Here is a 24503-nt window from a genome sequence, read left to right on the forward strand (position 1 = left end):
TCTCCCCCTTCTCTGCCTCTCTCCCAGTCGCATGCACATACACACACTCTCTCAAAATAAATAAATAAATGTAAAAAAAAAAAAAAGATGTGGCACACATACACACAATGGAATATTACTTGGCTGTCAGAAAGAATGAAATGTTGCCATTTGCAATTACCTGGGTGGAGCCAGAGAGTATCATGCTTAGTGAAATAGTCACAAAGAGACAAATACCATATGATTTCACTCACATGTGGAATTTAAGAAACAAAACAGATGAACATATGGGAAGGAGAAAAAGAGAGAGGAGGGGAGGCAAACCTTAAGAGACTCTTAACAAAAGAGAACAAACTGAGGGTTGATGGAGGGAGGTGGGTGGGGGATGGGCTAGATGGGTGATGGGTATTAAGGAGGGCACTCAGTGGGATGAGCACTGGTTGTTATATGGAAGTGATGAATCACTGAATTCTACTCCTGAAACCAATATTGCACTGCATGTTAACCAACTAGAATTTAAATAAAAATTGAAAAAAAAATAGGCTGCTTCCTTGAATAAGAGTCAAAAAAAAAAGGGAGGGCATCTTTTAGGACACTCAGCAACTGTCCTCTGGAGAAGGGTAATAATAACTAACAGGGTTTTTTTTCTTACATCCTAATTAACTCCAGATGCACCAGAAATCTAAACGCAGAAGAAACAAGCAAATAAACAGTTAAGCTACAGAAACAGTAAGAGCAAACATAGGTGCATTTTTTCTTTAATTAACTTTAATAAGCTGTAGGTGTGAATCAGGGAACCAAGATAGTAAAAAAGAAAAAGATGGACAAATTTGATTCAATAAGGATGAAATGCTTCTGCCTGAAAACTGATCATAAAAGAAAGACAGATGATAAACTCAGGGAAATATTTGCATAGTACTTGACAAAGAGCTAATGCCTTTAATTTATAAAGGGCTCAAACAAATCAATCAGAAACTGAAAATGGGCCAAGTGTATATATATAAACAGGCAGTTTATGGGGGGAAATGTAGTAAGTCAATAAACACAGAGAACATACTTGACCTCAGTAAAGACCAAAGAAATATAAATCACAAGAACAATGATATATCACTGCACCTCAATCAGACTGTCATAAGAAAATGTCGGTGATGCTGTGTGAGAGTAAGGATGTAGGAAAATAAACACTAGCATCAGTTTTGATGGAAATGTTCAATCATTTTGAGGCATGCTTTGGCAATATATTTCAATATTTAAAATGCACAAAACATTTGAATCGGCTATTTGACTGCCAGGAATCAACCTCATAGATAATAATGAAAAAAAAATATTCACAGAAGTATACAAATTATAAGTATGTATATCGCAGGATTGTTTTAATGGCAAAAAACGGGGTTGGGAGGAGGGGCGCCTGGGTGGCCCAGTAATTTGAGCATCTGACTCTTGATTTTGGCTCAGGTCATGATCCCAGGGTTGTGGGATCCAGCCCCACATCAGGCTCCACGCTGAGCTTGAGATTCTCTCTCTCTCGCTGGCACTCTCTCTTCCCTCACACATGTGTCCTCTGTCTCTCTCTCTCAAAAAAGAAAAAAAAGCAAAAAACTGGGAAAATACCTAGAATTCTATCATTAGAAAAGTGAGGTAAATTAGGTAAATGAGGTAAATCCTGTATTAGGATTCTAAGATGTCACTTAAAGGCTGTGGATCTATATTTCTCGATATAGACAAAAGTCTGTAACATACTGTTAAGTTAAGGAAAAGTTACAAAATCATTAGTTTGACAGGTCACATTTTTTTGTAAAAACAAAGAAACAGAAATTTGTGTGTGCATGAACATATAAGTAGAGCAAGTCTAGGACCATACAAGTGATTCTCTCTAAATACTGGTACTATGAAAAGTCCATCACATTCCTTGACAGAAGCAGTCCCCAGACACATGCACCCTGAAATCCCTGTTCTCAACCCCCATCCCACCTCATCTGTCCAAATAACAAATAGCACCTTACACTTTATATCGTGCCATACATTCTGGAAATTTAACCCACACCATGTATTATAATCGGAAAGATATTCTATATACATAACATACATAATACAATGGGCAGGGATAAATAAGGTACCAAAAGCAGAAGGGTATTTGTGACAAACTTTGGGGCTCCTATAGGAAAGATTCGAGGCTACTGCGCTAGAATGTGCCTTCCCTTGACTCTCCCTTGCTCACGAGTCCTTGTGCTGTTCTATAGGCTGCCTGTCCTGGAGCTCTACTCATCCTGGACACGCACACCCAGGCTTCCCTCTGCTACTGCCTTTCTCTCTGGAAAGCATTCCTCAGGCCGCCTCGTTTACTTCTTATTTGTCCAACATCTGGCGATGGTGGGGTCCTTCATCAAATGTGGGAGGCAAAGGCTGACAATCGGGACCCTCTTCCCTCCCGAGCCCCTCCAGACTCCACTTCCCGGTGTCTGACCCACACTGGCTTAAAGCTGTGGCTTCCAAACTGCAAGTCACACAATGCATCATTTCACTGAGTCATGGTCAGTGTTTTAAAAAACTGAAATAGAATATAATAGAAAATAGCAAAATGCTGCATACATTAAGTATTATTAGTGAGACTTTTGCTTTGGAATTTTGCACACACACACACACACACACACACACGCATATTTTTTGAACTATAAAACAGTCAAAAAGTTTGAAAAACATGGCTTGTAAGTGGTTAAGAACAGTCTTGAAAACAGCAGCCCAGCCAGAAGGCCCCAGCTCCTTTCCAATTTCTGGGCTTTCTCCCCATCCCCAAACCAGCAAACCAGAGAGTGATAAAAAGAAGAATAGGACTCTGACCTGTCACAGTGACCATGTCACTCTTGGTGGCTTCAGACATCTCCACATTGGTCCCAGAAAAGATTCTGGCTTGACACTGGAAAAAAATGACATGGTCCTCCTCCTCCACTGTGAATTCCACCACCATAAAATTCTGGTTCTGAGAAACTTTTTCTCTTGTTTCCTTGAAATCTTTTTCATCTAGTTTGAGTTTTTCAACTGTGAAGTGTATTGGGGGATTTTCCTCGGGGACAGAACAATTGACCGTTATGACTCCGCCTTCTATTGCCTCTCTCTTGTTCACTGTCACTCTGGGATTGGACACTCCTTTGGGAGAAGAGAAAGTCCATTAGTACCAGTTTGATCTAGTGATTCAAGCTTACCTCAGCTGCAACCCTGTGGTTGACCCACCTGAGAGTCTTCTCTTTTGTTCCCAGAACCCCAGGGCTACCTACCAGTTGATGACTGAGCAATACCAGCTACTTTGAAAAATATGAAATATGTTTCAGATGTGGTTGGTGCTTTCAAAGTTTACAATCCCACTGGGGAGACAAGTCTTGCCAACTGATGTAATTACAACAAAACAGCCAGTATCTATTGACATCACTGTGATTGTTGTTATAATTTATTGACTGCCAACCACAGCCTAGGGTTGGCTTTTTATTCATGACGCCATGTAATTCTCATAATAAATCTCCGAGGTGGGCATGAAAGATAAAAGTACACCTATTTTAAAGATGAAGGTGAAGCTCAGTGGGATTCAAGTTTCATCCAAAAGTTCCTAGCCAGCAAGCTGCAGAACTGAGATTCAACTCCAGGACTGTCTGCTTCCAAAGCCAGGAGCTGGGGTGAGAGGTGGGAGAGAGGAGGGATACGTTGCCTCCTGGTTCCCAAAGCAAAGCTGAAAATAACTAAGCATCAGAATGTGTGGTAGAGATAATGAGTGATGGATGAAGCAGTCAGGAAAAAAGGAGGCCTTCTTTGCCTGAGGGATCAGAGAAGATTCTAGAAGGGAACAGGGCCTGAGAGTAATCTTGGAGGAAGGGCGTTATTTGTTATTTGGACAGATGAGGTGGGATGGGGGCTGAGGACAGGGATTTCAGGGTGTGTGTGCATGGGGACTGTTTGTGTCAAGGAATATGATGGACTTTTAGGGAGGGCCATCGAGAACAAAGAAAAGGGTAGAGGGAAAGGTACAGTAGGTGGTGAGCCAGCGTCAGATGAGGCAGAGCTAGGACAGTCTGGCTGAGACAGATGTCTTGTCCAGACTCCGTGGTCTGGTGGTCATGAGCTCCACCTCAAAAGTCAGACAGATTAGCTTGTATCCTAAACCTTGCCACTTCACCCCGTTGCTTATGGTTCCTCTGAATCTTTGTTTTGAAGCACCCAGTTTGAAGTGGCAGGCTGTCCTCTTGGGAAGGTGACCTACACTGTATTCATACCACTATTATCACCTGTGGTGGCAGCTGTTTATGAAAGTGTTTTCCTGCTTCACACTGATTTCCCTAAGGAAAGGGATCATGTCTTACTCCTTGTTGGGTCCTCAGCCTGACTCAGAGTGGCTGGCTCAATAAATGTTTAAAGGCTGAATGAACGAATGAATGGCCTTTTGTCTACCTCAAAGACCTGAATAATAATTAAGAGTTAGAGAGGCCAGCTTTGGAGTCAACCAGATCTGGGTTCTATCCAGCTTTGCCTCTGAGGAACTTCATGGCATGAGCATGCCACTCAACCTCTCTGAGCCTATGTCTACACTTGGAAAGGGCCACATTTAGCTCCCAGCGCTATTGCAGGGGTTTAATGAAATATGTGTAAAGCACTTATAACTGTTTACCCCATGAGGATCTAATAGGTGACAGTTCTTATCACTGGAAGTAACAACAGAGTGAACACAAAAGTGAGCATACAATATGCAGAAATGACAGTAATGGTAATAGCTGTCAAGGAAGCACAGGGCTCAATTCGCTAACTCTATCCATTAAATCATCTGAGTTTTAAGAAAAAAATCACCATAAGTTTCAAAAGCCTGCCAGCACATTTCTCTTCAGCAGACATTTCCAAAATCCAACCTGTCAATCTTTCCTTATCACTAAAGTCAGTGCTGGGAGTTATTGGTCCAGAGAGGCCCCAGTCAGTGGAGACGAGAGGGGCTGGTCTGCATCCCCATGGCTGTTGCCTCTGGTGACTCTAAGGGATGTCTAGCCAGCCATGCCCCTGACTGTCCGTAGGACACCCATGGAGGAATTGGCCTGGGGGTATATTCTCCCCTGTAAGCCTAAAGGCTTGACCAAAAATGTGGCCAGAGATTGTATGCTCACAAAAGGAAAATGCTCCTGAAAACTTAACTGCTGGTCATTCCTGCTTCCAATATGCTGAAAGGGTTGTCCCTTTCTAAGGATGGCCAGACTGAGTCCCTCACACATGATGGGCATTCATTCATTCATTCATTCATTCATTCAATACTTGGTTACTAAGCACACTTCGATGCCATCACATTTAATCCTCAAAACGAAACAACCTTCAAGGGTATATGTAGCTACCTAGTGATCTCTATTTTAGAGACAGGAAATGAAGACTCCAAAGGTTGGGGGATTTGACTGAAGGACAACTCTACTGGGATTCTCTGTTCTTTCTCAGCCTCTCCTCTTCCATTTGTGCGACACTCCCATTTTTCTGCCCTTGCTCCATTTCACCATCAAGGAAATTCCTCCACGATCTTCTGTAACTAGACCCAATGTCCCTTCCTCCAGGAAGCCATCCCTAACTTCTCTAGACAGAATTGTTGCCGCTCATTTTGTGCTCCCAAGGCACTCAGATCATATGACCATTGGATTGTAATTATTATTATTTTTTTAATGTCTCTCCTCCCCACCAGACAGTAACAGCTTTCAGAGCTGGACTCGACCTGGTGCATTTTCATGTCTTGCACCTGATTTTTGTTCCTGACTTGCAGCCTTGGGAAATGCTTCTTGAGGGGGTAAACCAATGAGTGACTGGATGGAATCCTACATCTCAGAACCCAGATTTCCCGTGATTTCCTTCCCACTTCTACATTTTTATCCATTTCTACTTCCCACTTTTCATCTGCTTAATTTATTCCACAGTCATTTACTGAGTGCCTACTGTGAGCCAGATTTCCTTGTCTAAGATACAAAAATGGCCCAACACCATCTCTTTCCTTGTGATCTCACAGAAGAGCAGACAGGTGCGAGAGAAACACTTGCCCGTGAGTGAAATAGTAATGGTCACTTATTGGGAACTTAATTATGTGTTGGAAATTATACTAAGCACTTTATCTAGATCTTTTAATCCTCCCAATCACTCCCTGAGCTGGGTATTGTTAGTATCTTCATTTCACCTATGAGAATTTTAAAGTTTAGAGAGGGTAAGGGATTTGCCCAAACTGGACTCCAGGCAGACTCACTGCAGAATCCGATGTGAACACTCAGCCTGTGGCCTTTATACAAATGCCACTGGATGTCCAGACTGTACAAGAGCTGTACGGACCAGAACCCTGGGGGAGATCGGTTTTGTTTGGGAAAGTGTCAGAGAAGAGATGATTGAGTTGAGTCTTGAAGGAGGAAGGAGATGAAGAAGGGTATTCCCAGGAGAGGGAATATAGCATATGCAAAGGCAAGGAGATGAGAAATAGCCTGGTGTATTGGGAGCATGTCTAACACCTACATTTTCAGGTTAGGAAGACGCCAGGCAGAGGAGTGACAAGGATGACAGATGGGCAGGTAGGTCCAGTGTTACCCTCCATTCAGTGACTATTCCTGCTACCTTGTGTGTTAAGCTGCATCTACGTGAGCTACGTTCAAATGCAGGGACTCACCTTTCACCGACACCCGGTACGCTATTGTGGTTTTCTCCTTCTTGTTCAGAATCACGGTGCATTTATAGATCCCTGCATGAGAGACCCGGACTTGGGGAATAAAATAACTCTCTGTGTTCTTTGTGGAGGAGACATTGTGAAACAGCACATCATCCTTATAGAAGAGCACCCAGTGCAGAGGCTTGACCTGGGAGGTGGTGCTGATGTCCACGATGCACTGCAGGGTCAGGTTCTGCCCATTTTGCACCTTCTGTCCTGGCAGGATATTCATGTGGATGTGGTTGATAGTGAAAGCTACATACCAAAGGAAGGAGAGCAGACACAAACTTGTTATCTCAGAAACACCATCTTGGTGACCTTTGCCCCACATCAGATTGGTATTCTCACATCCTTTGCAGTGTAGTGTCCTGGGGCACCAATGCCTACCGGGACCAGGCAGGCAATGACTGTAAGTGGTGCCCATTCTGCAGAAGGCTATCTATCCAGCATCAGGCCCTGGGGTTAAAAGCTACTGTGTCTCGTGTGCTTTGTTAGCCTCCTTTCTCACTGATTTTCATGATGTGTAAATAAAACAATCATGAGATTATAAACATTTCATGTAAGTTTTTGCACAGATAGTGCAGTCAGATGTTTCAAAATCCACAAATGCTGATGATATGATGTCCATGTGAAAAACCCCAGAGAGCCTATAGATAGATCATTTGAAATAATGCAGGTTTAGAAAGGTGGATGGAAAAAAAAAAAAAGAGTGGATAAAACTAATATTTAAAAAATCAGGATAGTGGGGGCACCTGGCTGTCTCAGTTGGTAGAACATGTGGCTCTTGATTTCAGGGTTGTGAGTTCAAGCCCCACAATGGGTGTGAAGCCTACTTAAAATTAAAAAAAAAAGGGGGGGCGCCTGGGTGGCCCGTCGGTTAAGCATCCGACTTCAGCTCAGGTCAGGATCTCATGGTTTGTGGGTTTGAGCCCCGCGTCAGGCTCTGTGCTGGCATCTCAGAAGCTCAGAGCCTGGAGCCTGCTTCAGATTCTGGGTCTCCCTCTCTCTCTGACCCTCCCCTGCTCATGTTCTGTCTCTCTCTGTCTCAAAAATAAATAAATATTTAAAAAATTTTTTTAAAATTAAAAAAAAAATCAGGATAGTGGTCACTTCTGAAGGGAAGAGGGGAGTAGGATTAGGAATACACAGAACTATATAGTATTAGTGATGTTCTAATTTTCAGGTTGGGTGGTGGGGTCACGTGAGTTCATTATGTTATTAAAAGTATGCATATATAAATAAAACAAAAGGTAATTGGGCACAGATCAAAGATGAGAGTGTGCTATGAGCCAAGGATTATAATCAATCTAATTTCTGTGTACTTGAGGCTCCAAAAAGAATGTATTTTCTGTATGAAGAAAAGAGACTACGTAGGGGCAGCACCTGGGTGGCTCGGTGGTTAAAAGTCCAACTCTAGATTTGGGGTTAGGTCATGATCTCACAGTTCATGAGTTTAAGCCCCTCATCTGGCTCTGTGTTGACAGCATGGAGCCTGCTTGGGATTCTTGGTCTGTGTGTGTGTGTGTGTTGTGTGTGTGTCCCTACCTGCTTTCTCTCTCTCTCTCTCTCTCTCTTTTAAAAATAAACAAACATTAAAAAAAAGAGAAAAATGTACATTATAAAGTCTTATCCCCATTCTCGTCCTTCCCACCCAGTTCCCACCTCCCCTTGTAGAAATAACCACTGAACTGAGTTTCTTCCAGATGGCCTTTACACATCTACAAGCAAATACAAAGACAAAGTCTTACTCCTCCTTGATCTTTTATGCAGGAGGTAGATCTTCATATATGGAGTTTGGCATCCTACTTAAAGTTTATGTGGCCCATGAGGGCTTTAGGGGCCAGAAATAGTGCAGGACTGTGGACACCAGATGTTATTCAAGCAAAACAGGGTCCTGCGGCTTAGGTAAGGCCCCTAAGATCAGTTCTTAGCAGATAGTCTGATAACAGAAAAATATTCATGGGCCAATGCTTGATGAATGTATATTTATTGAGGCTCCTTATATATCCCCAATCTCTTTATCCTTGGACAGAGGAAGATCTCAGAAATCTGTGTGCTTCGACCACTTTGTTATGGTAGCATTAATCTTTAGAACTCCCTTTTTTGTCTTTGCTATTCCTTACTAGTTCCTGGTCTGAGGAGCCTGTTAGGTGAGCTCTCAGAACGGAAGTTTCCCATCCATTAATATGGTCACTTCCCAGGTAGGAACAGCAGTCTCACTAACCCTTCAGTCCTCCTCATTTTAAGCCATGCTGTTCAGTACAGTGATTCTAACAGAAGAAGGTAAGGGCAGAGCCAGGCTACCTGGCTCAAATCCCACCTCGGTTCACAAACTGTGTAGCTTTTGGCAAATTCCTGAGTTTCTCCAAGCCTCAGTTTGCTTATCCACACAATAGACATAATAATAGTAAGTATAAATGGGAATCCAAGTTTAAGTACTAGGAACACAGTTCTTGGCACAGATGAAGGCTTGAGAAATGTTAGCTAGGTTCTACCAGTCACAAATATAAAGCCCAACTTGAGTCTTGAGCTCTCTGAAACTCGATATCCACTCCTTTTGCTAGTGAATTTTTTCAAAAGAAAACCATTTCTTAATTTCCCGGGTTAATTACAGTGGCTTCTTCAGACTCCCAGGGTTAGTCATCCCTGCTGTGCTAGGCTACTTTCCTGTCATCAGCCTGCATGAAGTACACACCCATGGCTGGCTGTGCCCTAGACTGGGACACAGACTTGGGTGGGTACAGGAAGAAAGCAAGTCAGGCATGCCTGGGTCCAAACCGCTGACTCCACAGCTATTAGCTGGGTGATACTGGGAGTTACTTAACCCCTCTAAGCTACCACTTCTGTCTTGAATAATGACCGAAACAAAATGGTGGAAAACACTGAAGGGGCAGAGCGTGTATTGCCCAATGCCTGGCCCCTGGCTGACATCCCTTCCCTCTTCCTTGGCACCACTCAGCAGACATTTAAGGGAACTTCTCTGTCCCAGGCACTGCATCTAATAGTGGGAGGTTCAGAGAAGAGTGAGATTGGCATGGTTTTTGCCCCCTGGCTCTCACTGTCTGCATTCCCAATTCTTCTTCTCTACTTGGGGACCTCCAGCCTCAGCACCATCCCTGCCTGGGTCTCCTACTGACCAGGCCTTGTTCATTTCCTTTTTGCAAGGGCCCTAAAGCAAACTTGGCTAAAGCATCACGTGGTGGTTTTTTAGAAAGGATGAGATGCACTAGCACGGGGCACTTCTGCCAACTTGTCTTTCTAAGCAACAAACACATTTGCTTCATAAATCAGCTCAACTGATTCACTGGAAGAAACATTCACAGTCCCATGGTCCCACTGGAACAGACAAGGGAGAAGAAAGGACAGCAGGTTGAAAGAAGGAAAAGATTTTTATATAGTTGATCAACATGTTTATTGTAAATTAATGCAACCCAGCTCCGTGTGACTTAACACAAAACCTCACTGACATGATGCAACAAAAGCAGTAGCAGAGCTTTTGACACGGCCACCACCACCACAGCCGTGTGGTAGCCAGCCTTCGAGATGGCGCGCAGTGAGCCTTGCCCTCTGGTATTCACACCTGCATTGTTTTCAATGTTGATTTATTTTTGAGAGAGAGAGAGAGGAAGCAAGTGGAGGAGGGGCAGAGAGAGAGGGAGACACAGAATCCGAAGCAGGCTCCAGGCTCCGAGCTGTCAGCACAGGGCCCCACACAGAGCTCGAGCCCATATACTGTGAGATCATGACCTGAGCTGAAGTCCAATGCTCAACTGACTGAGTTGCCGAGGTGCCCCTCACATCTGTACTTTATCCCTTCCCACATCATACTAGGGGAAGGGATATCTTGGAACCCAAAAATACTGACGTGCTTGATCACTGCGTCTGAGTTTAGGTTATAAAAGACCTTTCAGCTTTGGTCTTGAGCACTCTTTCCTTTCTTGGGGATCACTCACTCTGTGCAAAATCAGCTGCTCCATGACCATCCTTCTAGAGAGGCCCAGAGCCACAAGAGTGAGCTCAAAAGCAAATCCCCTGGCTTCAAACAAGCCCTCAGATCATTATAATCCTGACCAGCATTTTATGGGCAATCTCCTGACAGACCCTGAGCCAGAACTCCTCAGATTCCTGACCCTCAGAAGCTGTGAGGTAATAAATTGTTATCTTTTTTAAAATTTATTTTTGAGAGAGAGAGTGTGCATGTGTGTGCTCATGCAAGCTGGGGAGGGGCAGAAAGAGAGGGAGAGAGTGAATCCCAAGCAGGCTCTGCACTGTCAGTGCAGAGGCTTGAACCCATGAGCTGTGAGATCATGATCTGAGCTGAAATCAAGAGTCAGACACTTAGCCGACTTAGCCATCCAGGTGCCCCATAAATCATAACCTCATTATTTGTTAAGCAGCAATATACCACTCAACTAATCTTTAAAAATCTCTACCTAATTATTAAGATAATACTGAAAACATTGTCCTCTTTGTGAATAAACTGTCCGGGAAGAGCCAAGCTGGATTACTGTGTACAGGTCTCACTATTTACACAACAGAGTGCATGTTCACATCCAGGCTCCCTGAGCCCCCTGGAGGCTCACGGGTGGGTGGTAAGGGGCCCACAAACCACCTTTGAGTATATGCAAGTGTGCATTTGTTCTAGAGAAAAGGATCCACAGCTTTCTTTACTGAACCATTGTGATGAAAGATTGGGGTTAGCAGCAACCTAGAGAGGTCAGATCTTTTCAGCCTGGACAGATGAAGGCTGACAGAGGGGGATCCATGGTAACAAAGTCACCACAGCACAGATAAGGGAACATCAAGCCAAATGCCGGGACCCTGAAAGAAGGGGTTGCTTCCCTGTACCTCAAGCCCCCAGTCAGCGGATGCTCATTCTTCTTGGGAAGATGAGGCATCATGACTCAGCCAGTGTCTTGGCCAACCTGGAAATGACTCAGAAATGGGGGGGGGGAGCGGAGGAAAGGTGGTCTCTCCATTGTCGTCATGAAAATTACAGGGAGCCAATTAGCATAGAGCCCCTGATGAACTTTGGTGCTCAGCAGCGACTGTGTGGACCCATCTCATCTGAACCTCAAGCATCTCCAAGTTCACTTTGGGTCTCCTTCAGTGAAACATTTAGTGAGCACCTGTGTCGGGTGCTGGGATTACAAGATGAGAAAGAAATCATCCCTGTGGTCCTAGGCTGTACGGACTGGTGGGGACCCAGATGACTGAAGCACAGTGAATTGAGACCCCCAGAAAAAGGGTGGCTCTGTGGAGGCCAAGGAAAGTGCGAAGGAAGTGACCCCTGAACAGAGATTGGATCAGGCCAAGACGGGTGGTAGGGTGCTCCGGGCAGAAACGGTGTGTTCCAGGGCACAGGGGCGTGAGAGATCACAGATTTGGTATTTTCATGGTCAGGATCTTCGCTGCAAACATTTTCACCACATAACTAATTTGTCTTAAAGCCATTTTGCCATAAAAGATAAAATCATGAAACATAAAAGAGGGACATTCGTGAAAGAGGACATAAAAGAACCTGAAAAATGAATAACAAAATTAGAAAAACTATTGTAAAAAATAATTGAATACATTTAAACTGTGTGTAGATTCATGGCAATTCTATGTAAATAACTTATTTTATTTTGTGGATTGTACCTAAAAATTTGTCTTCAAAGTCTTTCGCTCATGGTATTATAGTGTTTTTGTTTTTGTTTTTTGCTTAGTGATGGGTCTCCTCATTCTTTTTTTTTTTTCTTTTTTTTTTTTTACTAAAGCTTCTTCCTTATTATGAGAGGTATAGTTTTGGGGTGCCTGGCTGGCTCAGTCAGTAGAGCATCCAATTCTTTTTTTAAAATATTTTTTTTAACGTTTATTTATTTTTGAGAGACAGAGAGAGACAGAGCACATGTGGAGAAGGAGCAGAGAAAGAGACACACAGAATCTGAAGCAGGCTCCAGGCTCCAGGCTGACAGCTCAGAGCCTGATGAGGGGCTTGAACTTGTGAACCGTGAGATCATGACCTGAGCCAAAGTCAGACACTTAACTGAGTGAGCCACCCAGGTGTCCCTAGAGCATCCAACTCTTGATCTCTGGGTCATGAGTTCGAGCCCCATGTTGAGTGTGGAGCCTACTTAAAAAAAATAAAAGAGAGAGAGAGGGGGGTATAGTTTCCAAATACTAGGATGTATATTTGTAACAGAGCTTTGTACTACATTGTGAAAGTGTATTGCCTCCTATACTGTTGTTTGTTCTTGGCAGATTGTCACATGTCCACTGATAGCTGTTCCAAAGTTCTATGGGAAGTGTGGGTTCAAAATTCTGCACCACCGTATAGTTCATCATGAGGGCTCAGATTTATTAACATAAGAACAGAGCACCATGTCAATGGAGAAATGAAACCAAACTCAACCAGTTGATAAAACCAGCTGTCAACCAATTATTTTTTTAAACTTGCATGACAAATTGCCTTCCGGCCTATTGGTTATGCAGCGAAAATGCTTACAGCAAAGGTGTTTATGGCCAAACTATCTAGAACTAAGACATCAATGCATTCTGGGCACATACAATTATAGACACCGGAATATGGGGGCCAGGCGGGCTAGGTACAAGTTTCCAGAACAGAGGGTGTTGCTTAGGATGCTAACAAGCTGGGCCTGCAGCAGGGTATTTGGGAGGGGGAGGTGACTGGATGACACTGGAGCTTTAGAAAGACCACTATGAGGGGCCCCTGGGTGGCTCAGTCAGTTAAGCATTCCACTTCAGCTCAGGTTATGATCTCACAGTTCATGAGTTCAAGCCCTGCTTTGGATTCTGCATCTCCCTCTCTCTTTCTGCCCCTCCCCTGCTCATGCTCTGTTTCTCTCAAAAATAAGGAAACATTAAAAAACAAAATTAAATTTTAAAAAATTAAAAATAAATTAAAAAAAAAAAAGATCACTATGGGCTGAAGGGAGAGACCAGAGGCCTATAAATATCCTGGACCATAGTTTAGGTGAAAACCTACGAAACCTGTGTTAGGGCAGAGCAGTAAGACTGGAGGAAGGGGTGGACTTGAGAATATTCAGTGATGAGAAAGGGCTTATTTTCTGGGGTGATGAAAATATTCTGGAACTAGACAGTGGAGATACTTGTACCACATTATGAATGTACTGTCATTAATAATAGAGGAGGAAGGTTTGTCAGAGGAGTAGGAGAATAACCAAGGAAGAGTCTAGAAGGTCAAGGAAGGAGGCTCTGTGCAAAGGCAGCACAGGGTCCAGAGGGGTGAGGGCTGGAAGTATTCATGGCATTTGGTTAGTACAAGGTTCTTGGTGATCCCTTAGTGAGAGGATTCTGGTGGCAGTGAGGTGTGGGGCTAAGACTAGAGTACTAAGCGAGGGCAGACTAAGAGCTGAAGAAGCAGAGGCAGCAGTTATAAACCGGCCTTGACAGAAATTGGAGGAGGGGAGTAGATACATAGAGGGGTTCACAAGATAATGGAGGGAGGTGGGTTTGTGATTTTTCTTTTTCCTAAAAAAAAACAACCCAAAAAACAAAAAACAAAAACTATGAATTGTGTTTGTAGACTGAAGAGAAAGAGCCAGAATGGGGTGGGGAACAGAGATATGAAAAGTGGGGTGGCAGGCTGAATAAATGATAGCGTGAGATCGGGGCGATGAGTGATGGGCTCAGAGCCCAGGTGGACAGGCTGGCCCCATTCAGCCACAGGGACTGACATCTCTAAAGTGGGGAGGGAAGCCAGGAGGATGGGTGGGGAGACAGATAAGCCTGTAGCCAGGGCAGGGCGGGAAGTAGAGGGAGTTCCCTCCAGAAAGCAGTGTTTTCTGTGAAGATGGAGCTGAGGTCATCTCCTGCAGCAGGCGGGAAGGCTGGAGCTGGGTAGGGTGAGCCTGGGATAAAAGGAAGGGAAAGGGCCCAGGCTGACCGAGGACCTCAGCCACAGAGCCGGCAATGTGGAGCAAGCTGTCAGGTCATGCGTGTCAAACGTGTGGTCAGCACGGTGTCAGGTGACCTGAGAAACTGGAGACCTGGCCCTAGCCCTCACTCTACCAGCACGCAGTGTTGACCGTACACAAGTACCTAATGGCACCTGAGCCTCCGTCTCCTTAAGCATAAAACAAGGTGAGGAAGCAGTGGGAGAGTCTCCCTGCTCAAGTCCTAGAGTTCTGAGAGGTCTTCCCTGACAGTACAAAGGCCTTTCTCCAGGAGCCCTGGGAAGGGAGCGGTACACTACCATGTGAGGTAGGGAAGGCGAGAGAGACGGGAAGTCCTGGGAAGCAGAAGCCCAGCAACCCACGTGTTTGCAGGGCGTGGTGCGGAGAGCTGGGGGTATGTGCACAGCAGCAGACATGCAGGGGCAGTGCAGGAGCCATGACTGTGGAGGGCTACGACCAGTTACTAAACTATTGTTAGCCATTGGGGCGCCTGGGTGGCTTAGTCGGTTGAGCGTCTGACTTTCGCTTAGGTCATGATCTCGCAGTTCGTGGGTTCAAGCCCCGCGTCGGGCTCTGTGCTGACAGCCAGCTCAGAGCCTGGAGCCTGTTTCCAATTCTGTGTCTCCCTCTATCTCTGACCCTCCCCTGCTCATGCTGTCTCTCTCTCTCCTAGAAATAAATAAAACATTAAAAAAAAATTTTTTTTAAATAAAAAAAATAAACTATTGTTAGCCATTGCATGCCCCGCAGGTAAGTTACCTCCTTTTATCTAATCTCATCTTCTGTACAGACTTTATGGGATCAATTTTCTTGTCATCCCCATTCTACAGTTTGGGTGGAAAAAAGCACAAAGAAGCAAAGTGAAAGTGGCTTTTAAGCTCTGAGTTGGGTCTATGGCTTCAGACAGAGAGGCATACTTCAAACAGTGGCCAGTGCCAGTGCCTGCTAACTGGCTCTCACTTGGGCCAGTTGGTTATTTCCTTGGAGTCACAGAGACATCATCAGTCCATTAGGATGCTTACGAAGATCATGGATATCTCGTCTCCATGAGTTGCCGTGGGAGTCAAATGCCCACTAAAGCACATGGACAGGAGACCAGCAGACCGGCTTTGCTAGTGGCCATGCTGGCGCTCCCAATCCCAGAGCCACTGCTCTAAGCCCGGGCTCCGCAAACAAGCATCATCCGTGCACATCATCTCCGAAGAGCTAAACAACCGCCTACAGCCCAGTCAAGCCTGTTCTTCTGCCGAGTGACAAGAGGACCCTCTTCTGTGGGCTCTCCCCCCATTTAGCCCCCAGATCCAACAGAGCATCTTATCTTGTCTTAAAGATTCAGAATTAGCTCTAAAAGTGGATGATAAACCAGTCTTTATTTTTTTTTAAATGTTTTTTTTTTAAATTTATTTCTAGGAGAGAGAGAGAGAGACAGCGTGAGCAGGGGAGGGTCAGAGAGAGAGGGAGTCACAGACCGAAACAGGCTCCAGGCTCTGAGCTGGCGGTCAGCACAGAGCCCGACGCGGGGCTCGAACCCACGAACCGCGAGATCATGACCTAAGCGAAAGTCGGACTCTTAACCGACTAAGCCACCCAGGCGCCCCTAAACCAGTCTTTAAAGATAGGCAGACGCCCCCCTTCCTGGGCGCAAGCACAAAACATTACACACGTTATCATAGCTTCACAGCTCGATGGGAAGCAAAGTCCAATACCCGTTTTAGATCATTTAGAAGGAAAAGTCATAACAATTTATGTTCTGTCTTCATGAATCTAACAAATTGATGATACCTCATTTGTGAACAAAACCAATGGGGGATAAGGGAGAATAAAAAATAAGAAATTTATGGTAAAACAACAAAAACCAAATTATGAAATCATTCCTTTTTTTAAAATCACTTCCCCATTCGTAACAAACAGCATCTTCTTGTTTCTAGAAAAAAAAATGCATGCGACTTCTAGAACATGCTGATTAGAACTTGGCTTAGAAGAAGCATTTTATTCTAAAAGCCTTCCAAAAATGCCAGTTGTTTTTTCTCAGTTGTTATAAACATGAAGCCCAAGCGATTTGTTGTGAGTTTTAAGAATCCCGAAAAGATAGCGAAGCTAGGTAGAAAACTTTACAACTTACAGTTTTCTTGTCCTTCAAGGCCTGGACCTGGAAAAGACAGAAGAAATATGCTGATTTTCATTAGCTTTGATTATCATGAAGTTTAAGGAATGTTGGAAAGAGAATAAAAACTCACAAAGCGTAAGCGCCAGCAGAATTCCCAGCCACATCTTGCCCTCTTGGGCCCCCTCCAGCTGCATCCTGAGAGCAAAGACTTGAGGCAGTTAGTTCTGTCTTCGGGCCATGCCCCTGGGGCAGAAGACACTTCCCACGTGGCACTGATAAATCTGCCCTGTGAAAGCAGAGAAACCACTCTGTAACTTCTGGCACTCCAGGCAGAGGGACTGGCCACGGTGCTGGTCAGGTAATGGCTGCCATTGCTGGAAACTGGGAACAATGAAGCATGGGCTGGCCTGATATCCCCTCAGGAAATGACTGGCCTTCCTGACCAGCCACTGACTGCAGACTCTTTGTTTTAAAGTTACACATGACATTTGCCTTAGTGCTCCCGACCCTCCTGTCTCACCTGGGTGTAGAGCCCCTTCTCAGGGCAGGGTGAGAGGGTTCTTCCCTCCTTCCAACCTCTACCCAAAGGGCTTCCCTCTGTGGAGAGATCCCAACGAGATCTGTCAGTTTCCCTGAGCCATCCCCCATCTCCTGACCCCAAACCCAATGGGCCTCTCCACACAGTGTAAATCTGGACCTCCTGCCTTTCCTGGTCATGCTATGGGACAGGGCTGACTTTTCCAGAAAATGGCAGGTTCACCAGACAGACCTGCCACTGTGGGGCAAGCTCAGCTTGGAACTTGCTGGACCTAGGAGGCTCTCCCTGGCTTCTGCGGTTGGTTTCAGTGTGAATGAAGGCAGGTCTGTGAGGTATCCATGCCTTTCGGTGGCTCACCTCCAGCCTGTAGTTTTAAACATACAGAGTATATCAGGCCACGGAGAGCTTTCTAAGACATAAATCAGGTGCTTTCATTCCCCCGCTTGAAATCTTGCAACAGCTCCCCACTGCCCTCCAGGGAAAGTCAGTTTATAATCCTCCACCATCCAGCCCTTGCTTACCTCTCCAGCTGGGTCTCTCACCCATTCTTTCCTTTCCCCTACATTCTGGTTGCCAGAATTTATAGTTCCCAGAACACATCACGTGTCTGCACCTTTATCTTTGCCATACCCCTCCCTAGAGTACTCTTCCCCTCTCCTTTTCTGGCCTATTCCTACTCACGTGTCATAACTCAATTTACGTATCCACTCTTCCAGAATTCTCCTGTGTCTCTCCCACACTGAGATGCCCTTCCTCTGCATCCCTGTCTGCATTCCTCACCCCCCTGGTCTTCCCTGGGTGAGGCTTTTTCTACAGTGTGCAATAATGGCTGGTTCTCGGTCACGTGGCTGGCTGGCCCCGCATGATGGCAGGGACAGTGTCTGGTACCTCGCAGATGATCAAAAAACATTAATAGAGTGGATAACCGAGTGAATGAAGACAAGTTAACAGTATTGTCTGAATTAGACTATTACTGCACTGAGGTCAGAGGGCAGCGTTGTTTCTGAAACACTTCCCTCTGTTACTGCCGAAAGATAAATCTAAGTCAAGTTCAAACTGGAACAATAGAAACCAAAGACTTCTCTGCTGCAGGGCAAATACCAAGAAGGGATGGCTTCCAGCTAGAAAACAATTCCTTTCTCTGACCTATGGTGCAATGGAAGTTATGATAAAAGCTATCTATGAAAGAGCAACGTAGCTCTTTTTCTTCTGTTGTTTTGCATCCTCTATTCCCCCATTGTAAACTCTTTTGTTTAGCAACCTACTGGAAATTACCCCCACCCATCTACCAAATTTCTATTTGGCAAGAAAAAAGAAACACTACACCATGAGTCCTAAAATAAATGTTGGCTTCAAAGATAACTTTTGGGAGCACCTGGATAGCTCAGTCAGTTAAGCGTTGACTCAGATCATGATCTCACGGTTTGTGGGTTTGAACCCCGCGTTGGGTTCTGTGCTGACAGCTTAGAGCCTGGAGCCTGTTACGGACTGTCTCTCTCTCTCTCTCTCTCTCTCTCTCTCTGTCCCTCCCTAGCTTGTACTCTGTCTCTGTTTCTCTCAAAAATAAACAACAGCAATAGTAAAAAAGGCAATTTTTCTATACTGTAACCAGCCTGTGCTTCTCAAGGTGACTTTCAAGCAATGGTGATAAATGTCCCACCCAATGCCCCCTCCGGTTCCCAAGTAAACTTCTAAACCTTAGTCATTGTTTCATATACAATGCTAATAGATTTAGAACACCATGAGAAAATAAAGCTTCATTTCAAGATAAATGTTACTATTTTATTTATTTAATGTTTATTTATTTTTGAGAGAGAGAAAGAGAAAGAGAGAGAGTGAGCAGGAGAGGGGCAGAGAGAGAGGGAGACAGAGGATCCGAAGCAGGCTCTGCATACAGCCTGAAGAGGACTCAAACCCATGAACTGTGAGATCAGGAGCCAAGCTGAAGTCAGACACTTAAAGGACTGAGCCAGCCAGGTGCCCCAAAATAAGTATTAATACTTTATTCTTTTTAAACCTTTATTTATTTTTGAGACAGAGAGAGACAGAGCACGAGCTGGGGAGGGGCAGAGAGAGGGAGACACAGAATCTGAAGCAGGCTCCAGGCTCTGAGCTGTCAGCACAGAGACTGACATGGGGCTTGAACTCTTAGCATTTATATTCTTAGAATTTTATAAAAACAGAATCATACAGTATGTACTATGTGTGTGGGGGGGTGTGGATGTTTCTATCTTCTTTCAGCATCGTCAATTATTAATTTCTTCTTATTGCTGAGTAGTATTCCATTGCATGAATATATCATTTTTTTAAAAACCATTATTTATCAATGAATTTTGAGTTGTTTCCAATTTTGAGCTAATAGAGAACTGCTATGAACATGCCTCTGTAAGGACATACACTTAAAAAGTTTTGGCGGGGGAGGGCACCTGGGTGGCTCAGTCGGTTAAGTGTCCGACTGGCTCAGGTCATGATCTCACGGTTCAGGAGTTTGAGCCCTGCGTCGGGCTCTGTGCTGACAGCTCAGAGCCTGGAGCCTGTTTTGGATTCTGTGTCTCCATCTCTCTCTGACCCTCCCCTGCTCACTCTCTCTCTCTCTCTCTCTCTCAGAAATTTAAAAAAATTGAAAAAAATTTTTAATATTTATTTATTTTTCAGAGAAAGAGAGAGCGTGAGCATGGAAGGGACAGAGAGAGACAGAGACACAGAATCTGAAGCAGGCTCCAGGCTCTGAGCTGTCAGCACAGAGCCCGACGCAGGGCTCAAACTCCTGAACCGTGAGATCATGACCTGAGCCAAACTTAGAAGCTTAACCGACTGAGTCACCCAGATGCCCCTGTACAGACATACACTTTGATTTCTCTTGGGTAAATAAATAGCCAGGAGTAGAATGCCTGAGTTATATGGTAGATGTATGTTTTAACATTTTAAGAAACTGCCAACTGTTTTCCAAAAGTGGCTGTATACTATCCTACATTGCCGCCAGCGAGGTATGAGAGTTCTAGTTGTTCCACATTTGTTACCAACCTGGGTCCTTGGACTCTCCAAGGAACAGAAATTTACTAGCAGCCAAACTAGAAGTTCCAGACAAGGCCTTTTATTGGGGTTTATGCTGGAGTTCAAGGGAGACAGCACAGGGGAAAGGTCTTCATGCTCGCACTCTGAACAAAGGCTGGGGGAAGTTTTTAAAGAGGCTGAGGCAGGTAGGGAGTGCCGTCTAACAGGTAAAGGTGGAAAGAGATACAGATCGCAGTGCGATGGACACAAGGTGCTTTGCCATGCATGGCATGATGGGGGGCAAAGTCGGTGAAAGTTCAGTGCTGGGCCCATCCTAGCACAGACTGGTTTGGTTCAGTCTTCACCAGTCTGGGTCGTGGCATCCCTCTGGCAAGCAGCCTCCTTCTGCATTCCTGCAAGGTGTGCTCATCAGAGGCACTGGCTCTCAGCTATCAAAGAATGCTGGATTTTGTGGTCTGAGTTGAGGGCGCTGGAGTCCAATCCCTGCTCTGTCTCGATTTGAGCTATTCTAGGCCCTTTGTCCTTCCCTGTGCATTTTAAAATCAATTTCTCTGGGCAACTTTGTGGCTCAGTCGTTAAGCCTCTGACTTGGGCTCAGGTCACGATCTCACAGTTCGTGAGTTCAAGCCCTGCATCAGGCTCTGCGGTGATAGTGCAGAGCCTGCTTACGATTCTCTCTGCCTCTTTCTCTACCTCTTCCCCATTTGTGCACGTGCGTGCACTTTCTCTCTCACTCTTTCTCAAAATAAATAAATAAACTTAAAAAAAAATCAACTTCTCAATTTCTATCTAAAAAAAGGCCTTCTGAGATTTTGGCTGGAATGGTATTGAATCTGTAAAACTGCTTGGGGAGAAGTGACATCTTAGACTTACCGAGTATCCTGGCCCACGGACACGACACACCTCTTCACAAACAGCAATGTTTTTGTAGCTTCCAGTGTGCTTTTCTTTATAAACCTTGTGTCTTTTTTAGTTTTGAAGTCATGTAAATGTGTTACCTATTAAAAATCAAATTATGAAATGAAAGTCTAAAATAAAAAGCTGTGTCTCAGGTGCTGGAAATCGTTTGGAAAGACTGTCTGTCGTACCCACCCCACTCCGGCCAGGACAATAGTACAGGGTGACTTGTGCTGAGATCCTGGGAGCCAAGTCAGTAAGAGGCTGATCCTTCACAGGAGAGCCTCCCCACCCCCGCTCTCTCTGGGCCTGTCTCCCTCTCCCTCTCCTTCTGTGGGAACCACTCTTTCTAGTTCTCTCTAGCTCTTCCTCCCCTCTCCCCCCCACTGGGGCTATTATGTAAAAACTGGAGTGTATATTCGCCCTCATTTATTTTATCCATTGAAAAGATGATCATGCTCCTTATTCTTTATTTGTGAAGTCTGAATGTCTTATTAAAAATTAAAAATATATAAATGGAAAGTTTCCTAGTTCAGTTTTTAAAAAATTACCAGTTAAGGGGCACCTGGGTGGCTCAGTCGGTTAAGCATCAGACTTTGGCTCCAGTCATGATCTCAGGGTTCATGAGTTCGAGCCCCACATCGAGCTCTCTGCTGTCAGCACGGAGCCTGCTTCCGATCCTCTGTTCCCCTCTTCCTCTGCCCCTCTCCTGCTTACAGACTCTCTCTCTCTCTCAAATAAATGTTAAAAAAAACATCAGATGCATGGCTTTTTATATGTGTGTAGCCCTCACATATCTGCTTGGTAACTAATTAAGAAACTATATTTCTTCTTACAGCACTGCTTCCTTCTTCTTCTTGGTAAAATGAATAACAGAATGGTTTCTACATTCTGTGCTTCTGCCTTTGAATACCAGGGCAATCACACAGATCTGTAACACAGCAATTCATTAGCCACAGGAAGTAAAAACTGCTTGCTATAATAAATCTCAGGAAGTTCTTTTTCTGAGAAGCTAGGAGTGGGGTAGGGAAGGAAGAGTGGGGGTGGAAAGAGATAGGGGTTAAGGGAGGAGCAGAGAGAGATAGGGAATCCCAAGCAAGGCTCCACATTGTGAAAGCAGAACCCAACACGGGACTTGATCTCACAAACCCTGAGGTCATGACCTGAGCCGAAATTAAGAGTTGGACACTTAACCGACTGAGCCACCCAGGTGCCCCAATTAACATTTAATTAAAAAAAATAAAATAAAACCAAAATTAAAAAAAGAAAGACAATAATAAATGTTGGTGTGGATGGACATTGCTGGTGGGATTGTAAAAAGATGCAGCCACTTTGGGAAGTTTAAAATCTAGAGTTGGCCATATAACCCAGCAGCAATTGCATTCTTAGGTATTTATACCCAAAGGAAATGAAAACATGTTTACACAAATACTTGTATGCAGAGGTTTATAGCAGCATTACAAATAATACCCAAAAAGCAGAGGAACTCAAATGGCTATCAACTGATGAATGGGTAAATAAAATGTGTTGTATCCATGCAATAGAATATTATTTGGCAGGAAAAAGAATGAAGGATTGATACCTGCTACACTGTGGATAAACCTTGAAAACGTCATGCTAAGTGAAACATGAAAGGCCACATGTATATGATTCTTATTTATATGATATGTCCAAAGTAGGCAAATCAATATATAGAGAGAAACAGCTTAGTAGTTTCCTAAGGCTGGGGGAGTTAAGGGAAAGAGTGACTATGAATGGGTATGAGGGTTCTTCGTTGGGGTGATTAAAAAGTTCTGAAAAATGGGGCACCTGGGTGGCTCAGTTGGTTAAGTTTCCAACTCTTGATCTCAGCTCAGGTCTTGAGCTCAGGGTTGTGAGTTCAAGCCCCACAGTGGACTCTAGGCTGGGCATGAAGCCTACTTAAAACAGTAAGTTCTAAAAGTTGAGTGTGATAATAGCTGCACAATTCTGTCAATAGACTAAAGACCATTGAATTGTACACTATAAACAGTTAAACGTTATGGTGTGTGAAATACACCTCCATAAACTGTTATTTTTTTACAAAGTTTTATTTAATGTTTACTTATTTCAGAGGGAGAGTGTGAGCAGGGGAACGGCAGATAGAGAGGGAGACACTTGAGGCTCTGGGCTGTCAGCACAGAGCCTGACCTGGGGTTCAAACTCACAAATCGTGAGATCATGACCTGAGCCAAAGTCAGATGCTTGATGGACTGAGCTACCTAGGTGCCGCTGTGTGAGCCACTGGGCCACAGCAGCGGATTTGGTCTCCATGGCTGGCCTCAGGCTGATCTAGACTACGTGGGGGCTGATAGAAAACCGGCGTCAGCCCCTAGCCCATTGAGGCAAGATACAGCACTGAAGGGAGGGCAGACCCAAAGCCCCAGTGGAGGAGACCAGGGCCTGAGGAGCCCACAAAAGTATAGGAAGAAGCGTGTGTGTGTGTGTGTGTGTGTGTGTGTGTGTGTGTGTGTGTGTGGTGGTTTGAAGGGTCTGCATGCTCTTGTGTGAGCGGTGGTTTGGGTTAGAAGTGAGCTGGGCCAGGTGTCCTGAGAAGCCCCTGACAATGACCTCTGAGCCGCCTTGGTAGGGCTGATCCGATTTAGCAAATAAAAACGCCTGATCCCCACTTACAACTGAAGTTCACAAGAGCACTAAGTCATTTTGTAATAGAAGTACATCCCACATATTGCATAGGACAGACCAGAAAATGATTTGGTTTATCTGAAATTCAGACGTACGTTATCTGTATCCTGTATTTTATCTGACAACTGTCACTCAGGACCCCCCTTTTTCAGGAACGCTTATACCAAAGTGGAATCAGGTGCAAAAACACTAGAACGTTCAGGGGGCCGAAGCACTACAGTTCCCCATGTATTTCTTTCTCAGGTTATTGAGGGGACTTGAGGGAAAACAGGCACTAAGTGGGGCTGCAGATGGGAGGCTGTGTCAGAAATGCTCTGCTCCAGGCCTGGCCCAGGACCAGGAGGGCAGGAGGGGACTCGTTAGGAGTCCCCATTTAATCAAACAGCAAAGATGTGCCTGCAGAGGGATGGCCTCTTCCCTAGCAGGCACCCTGCTACACACCAGGAAAGATGAAGTCCTGGCCCTGCCCTCGAGGGGTTTGGAGGCTGATTTATCAATAGATTATTCAACAGAGTCAGGCATGCTAGGAGAAGCTCCCCCCAGAAGACAGAAAGTGAGAAGTGGCCTTCCCTGGATATGACTCTCTGATTTTCCCCCATCAGTCTAAAGTGGAAAAACGATATCTACTTCTACAACCAGTGCCTTTATCCATCTCCTTGACAACTGATTTTATCCTCTGACTTCTTCCCAGTT

General features: G+C 44.7%; 1 protein-coding gene across 7 annotated transcripts in view; it reads right to left on the reverse strand.

The window, feature by feature from the left end:
- PECAM1 (platelet and endothelial cell adhesion molecule 1) overlaps positions 1 to 24503 on the reverse strand; it is a 72466-nt gene that overhangs the window by 40995 nt on the left and 6968 nt on the right. For 3 of the 7 annotated variants that reach the window (XM_077780394.1, XM_077780392.1, XM_077780393.1), the window contains exons 1-4: positions 16827 to 17078; positions 16712 to 16738; positions 6632 to 6925; positions 2818 to 3123 (exon numbers count right to left, since the gene is read on the reverse strand). In XM_077780394.1, the coding sequence (XP_077636520.1) occupies positions 2818 to 3123; positions 6632 to 6925; positions 16712 to 16738; positions 16827 to 16890 (691 nt within the window). In that variant the 5' untranslated portion in view covers positions 16891 to 17078. Of the gene's footprint in view, positions 1 to 2817; positions 3124 to 6631; positions 6926 to 16711; positions 16739 to 16826; positions 17079 to 17216; positions 17294 to 17465; positions 17576 to 17755; positions 17846 to 24503 lie in introns of those variants that run through there. The other 4 variants (XM_077780390.1, XM_077780391.1, XM_077780388.1 and 1 more) reach the window with 4 other exon arrangements.

Source organism: Crocuta crocuta, unplaced genomic scaffold (assembly GCF_008692635.1).
Source record: "Crocuta crocuta isolate KB4526 unplaced genomic scaffold, BGI_CrCroc_1.0 scaffold288, whole genome shotgun sequence".
NCBI lineage: Eukaryota > Metazoa > Chordata > Mammalia > Carnivora > Hyaenidae > Crocuta > Crocuta crocuta.